Raw genomic sequence first — 5,000 nt, 5'->3', positions numbered from 1 at the left:
GCCTTTACCTTAAAGTCCACACAAGCATACGCAATGCTTCTCACTACGGACACCTGGTCTCGTGCTTCTATGAGTCACAGCCATTAAATTAGAAGAGAGATTGTTGAGATTGTCTATCTGGAGGTTCTCCACCTAACAAGACCTTGTTTGTGAATTTCTGCCCTTTTTTTTACCTTAACACAGTTATCACCGTTTCAGAGTAAAACAAGTGTGTTTCTCCACCAAAAGCCCTCAAGTCACTCTTGATCATCACATTCAGATAGGTTACTCAGAAACCAGTTGCTGCTGGTTGACTCTGCTTTTCTCAAGCCACCAAGAACTCACCCAGGCTGCTTCCGGAAGCCGTCTCAAATTCGGCTAGAGAGCCCCCTAGTGGCTGAGCACTTGCATTGCGGTGGTGAGCTGTGACCAACAGAGCCTGAGTACAGATTTGCTTTCCCGAGGTCCAGTCATATATGCGAAACATTGTGCTCAGCTCAGCTCATAAAAACATTAGCAGATATTATATATCTATATATACAAATACAATTCACAGGATGTGGAGTAAAGCCGTGTGCATTCACACTGAACAGTCTTAATCTTCATCTTCACTTCATCACTTCATTGTCATTTTGCTTCCCTCTGGCCTTCTGTTTGACCTTGACATTCATAATGGTCTGTCAGGAAAGAGATTTCTTCACTATTTTAGCGCGGTAAACAAACACTGGAAGAAATGAAGAAAAGCGACTCTCTTTAAAAAAAAAATCATAAGCATGCTTTGAACCATGCGTTGACAAACGTTTAATATACAGCGGGCGGTTTTTGTCTGAATATCTTACGATACTATGGTTGGAGAGTCCATTAACGGAATGATAGATTCCTGGAGCTTTTTTGTTCCCCATGCGTAAAAACAAAAGAAAGGTAAAATACAGAAAAATGTCCATCCCTCTCTTTCTCAATCTTCGTGGCAGGCAGCGGTAGGTTCCAGGTGCTGAAAGGAAGCGGTAGGAACCACTGGCTCGGATGCCATGACGACCACGTTGCCGTGGAGAGGGCTTTGTCCTGCACCACTGGTTTGGTCCGAGGGTTTACTGATGAGTGTTTCATAGCCCTGAAGCGCCTTCAGAGACACATGGCAGGAATGAGTTCCAGCGCTGCCTCCTGAAGAAAGCAGCTCAACCTCCCAGTTTGAAGAAAGTTGTCAGAAAACAAAAGCAAACCCCAGAGATGCACAAAGAACACAAAAACGATCTGAAGCTGGTGATATTCACTCAGAAAAGAAAAAGACGTTTTTTTGTTCACCCGTCCGTCCATCCATCCATCTGCCCTCATCCTAAACAACCCTCTGCACCATGGCCAGGCCTCGCTGGGCCAAACCCTCACTCTCGTCTTGAGAGTAACCCCAGGCCGGATGGATGGAGGAGTCAGCTACACCACGATGTAACTACAACCTGGTCCACCCCATAAATCTAATCCTCATAAAGATTTTCAGTAAAAAAAACCTCCAGCAGGTGTTGGAGGGTCAAGGCCCCCCTGGCCAAGCCTCCTCCCTAAAGTCCTCTCCCAGCCCCTGAGCACCCGTTCACTGTTTGACCGCCTTCCTGTAGCTGTGCCTCTGTCCCTCGGGGCGCTTGCCCCTCCTGCTGCTGCTGCTGGCGCTGGCGCTGCTGCGGGCCGCCGCTCCGCTGATGCTGCTGCTGTCCCCGACGCTGCTGCTGCTGCTGGCCTGGCTGCTGCAGCTCTCCTGGGGCAGCGTGGGGCTGGAGTGGGCCCTCTTGAGCCCGCTGTCGCTGAAGAGACGCGTCTCGAAGGCGGCCAGGTCCGTCTCGCCGCTGCGGATCTTGGCCCTCAGCAGCATGGCGTAGGTCCCGTAGCGCGTTTTCTGGCAGGGGGAGGAGAGGCGGTGACACAGCCTGATGTTTAGATGCTGATTGGACCTTGCATGCATTGATTAGGACAAATAGCTTAACCTTGTTTTAGACTTGACTAAGGTCATAGAGACAGAAGAAACAAAAATGTTTTATTTAAAATAAATGACACTCAAAAATGTGTGGGCAGAAAATGGGTTTGATAAAGGGTAAAGTAAAGGGTTTAGTGAATCAGGACAGGAGCGCGACCTTGAGCCTGTGGACGTGGAAGCATCCTGACTATGGGGTCTGAATAACACATAAACTGAAGTCATATCTGGCACCTTGACTAGTGCTTAACTTGCACTTCAGCAGTTACAATCCTGCACTTCTTTTTCTTTCTGTCGTTTTTCTATTTCTTATGTAAAGTAGTATTTATTGTTACACCAGGTTTGTATTGCTCTTAGCTTGACTGTTCTCTCCCTTGTAAGTGGCTTTGGACAAAAGCGTCTGCTAAATGACTAAATGTAAATGTCATATCTGAATTACTCATAGCCTGGACAATAATACCCACACTGATAAATATCCTTCAATAAGAAGACCGTGAATTCCTGGAGTGGGTGGGTGTGGAGAGACCAACTCACCTCAAACTCCAGATACTCATCCCGCTGCTTGTATTCCTCCAGCTCACGACCTTTGACCTTGCGATCTGGGGGAACAGCGCGCAGTTCAGTCAGCTCCGAGGACACTGCCCGAAACCGCGTTTCTTGGGACTGGACTTGCTCCTCCTGTGGACAGAGAAACCTCTTCAGGATTAAAAACATTGGTACATTTCTATTCTTCATAGGGATGTCAGTACACTCACAACAAACATCATCAGTAGGTGTGAACCTAACCATTCGGTCAGGTTTTACTAATGTCACTGCTAACGCTACATGAGTTAGCATGCTAGTAGCCTAAAACCGGTCAGAAACGGAAGCTTGTCGAACATAGTCACAACCAGACAGACACTACCTGAGTGAGCTTCGTGGTGGAGCCTGGCAGCAAAGGCCGGCTGAACTTCTTCTGAGAGCCGATGGCCGCGGGGAAGGGAGGGGCTGAGAACATGGCTGCCACTGTGTTTATGCGAGTGATCCAGGACTGCATCTGCTCAGCATTCCTGTCAGCGACAAAAACAGAGAAGGAGAGAGAGAGAGAGCTGCTTAGACAGGCCGCTCGTCAACTCTTCACAAAGGGGATCTGACTGAGGACGCCTTCATCCCAAAATAGCTTCCTAAAGCCCTGTGTGGCGACTCCAGATAGGAGATGAGAGGCTTTTCTTGGCAGCATAAAGCTCACAGACAGACACTGAACTGACTGGTGTGACAGACTTTGTTTATTTGTAATTCTCGGGCAATGAATGTCCGGCACTATGCGAGGGGAGCCGACACAATCTCCCTTTCTTTTAATGACCACGTCGTAGAAACAATACACAGAGACTTTAAAAAGGCTCCCCAGTTTATAAAGGGAGGGTGAGCCGTGCGCTCTGTCGCTCCAGAGGAGTGCATGCAGAGTTGTTGCTGCTGCTGCTGCTGCTAAAGCCTGAATAAGCAACAGCTCTGTCTGAGAGGCAGCAGGACTTGAAAGCAGGGGGGGGGGGGGGGGGGCTATGTCGGGCGGGGTGGACAGCCGCTGGAGCTGACTCTGACTGAGTCCCAGAGGATCTGGATGCCAGGACATCCGTCTGAGCCCGGAGCTCTTTGACAACAGTGCCAGTCATGCATTTAAACAACGCCGACTCCAAAGCTCAGGACCTGTCTGCAAAGACTACTTCACTTCGCTTTGATTTCATACACATGATGGCATTCAGACTGAGAAGCCCGTAAAAGACCGTAACAAGCAACACAGACACGGATACACAGATGATTTGCACGGTACATTTGTGTCATCTATGTTGTATGTTTCACTATGAGTCCTAGTTCTGAACAAAACTGACTACAATGAGTTGTATTGTGTTTTTGAAGTGGTTATCTGAAAGCAGTGCACATCGTATTATGAGTCACTTCTACATGTTCTGAATCATAGCACCATGGCTCCGTCGTTTAACAGCAGCAGAGGGACTGGAGCGGGGTCCCGATGGGACAGAGAGGAGGCGAGAGACACACTCACGGGGCCTGGAAGAGAAACACCCTCCAGTCGGCCGTGCGCAGGTAGAAGACGTGCGGCCTCTTGCTGTAGTCGGCCGCCTTCATGGCCAGCGCGTGATGGAGGGACACGGCGTTCTTCAGGTCCTCGTCAGTCAACTGCTTGTTCGGCTGGTAATCCCCCTTTCAGAGAACCAATTACAAAAGACTGACTAGCGCTTACCTTGCACTTCAGCAGTTACATTCCTGCACTTCTTTTTCCTTTTTCCTTTCTAGGTCGTTGTTTTTCTAATTCTCATGTAAAGTAGTATTTATTGTTACACCATGCTTTTTATTGCTCTTAGCTTGACTGTTCTCTCCCTTGTACGTCGCTTTGGACAAAAGCGTCTGCTAAATGACTAAATGTAAATGTAAATGTAAATGTAAAAGCAGAGGAGGGAGGCATTTAACTAAAAGCCCCCAAAGCAGAGTAAAACGAGCTAGAGAGAGAGAAAGACAGAATGACGACGAATGAGTGAGTTCCGGTTTACCTTTTGCAGGTACAAAACGAGGCCCTTCAAAATGGCATTGAACGACTTCCATCCTCGCTTCCCTCGGGGAGCTGAGAACAATAAAGACTCATTTACATCAGCACTTACTACATGTACTGTATGTTACCAAGCAGATTCTTTTATCCAAGGTGACTCATAGTACAGTGATAGCAACCACCCTCCCTGGGAATGAAGAGAACCAGCTAGCCTAAGAATAGCCCAATAGAGTTCTACTGCCAATTACCTGCTTGTCAGTTTCACTGGGGACAAATACCATACAGACTGTGTAACAGAATATAAAAGTCAAGTAACGTGTTTTTAATGGGTGGCTCACGAAGAAAGTTGACCTATGAACTATGACCTATAGCAGAACTAAGAACCACATCTCCATGGACACGAGGCAGGTCAGGGGGCACTCACTCCTCTTGCCGTCGATGTCGGCGTGGACCTTGCGCACCAGGAAGCCGTTCTTGTAGAGCTGGGCGTTGGACTGCTGGGCCACGCTGACCAGGGGGTTGCTG

At 48.2% G+C, this 5,000-nt stretch overlaps 1 protein-coding gene across 3 annotated transcripts in view; it reads right to left on the bottom strand.

Moving 5' to 3' along the window:
- Positions 1-5,000, bottom strand: part of LOC105900285 (PH and SEC7 domain-containing protein 1) — a 28,246-nt gene that overhangs the window by 437 nt on the left and 22,809 nt on the right. For all 3 annotated transcript variants that reach the window (XM_012827547.3, XM_031579086.2, XM_031579087.2), the window contains 6 exons: positions 4,900-5,000; positions 4,480-4,550; positions 3,975-4,132; positions 2,841-2,985; positions 2,471-2,614; positions 1-1,861 (listed from right to left, as the gene is read on the bottom strand). The exon at positions 1-1,861 is cut by the window's left edge and continues 437 nt beyond it; the exon at positions 4,900-5,000 is cut by the window's right edge and continues 90 nt beyond it. In XM_012827547.3, the coding sequence (XP_012683001.2) occupies positions 1,562-1,861; positions 2,471-2,614; positions 2,841-2,985; positions 3,975-4,132; positions 4,480-4,550; positions 4,900-5,000 (919 nt within the window). In that variant the 3' untranslated portion in view covers positions 1-1,561. The remainder of the gene's footprint in view (positions 1,862-2,470; positions 2,615-2,840; positions 2,986-3,974; positions 4,133-4,479; positions 4,551-4,899) is intronic.

This window comes from Clupea harengus, chromosome 13, assembly GCF_900700415.2.
Source record: "Clupea harengus chromosome 13, Ch_v2.0.2, whole genome shotgun sequence".
In the NCBI taxonomy this organism is placed as follows: Eukaryota; Metazoa; Chordata; class Actinopteri; order Clupeiformes; family Clupeidae; genus Clupea; species Clupea harengus.
Note: the sequence above shows the minus strand (reverse complement) of the source record. Positions and strands in the feature narration are given on the sequence as shown.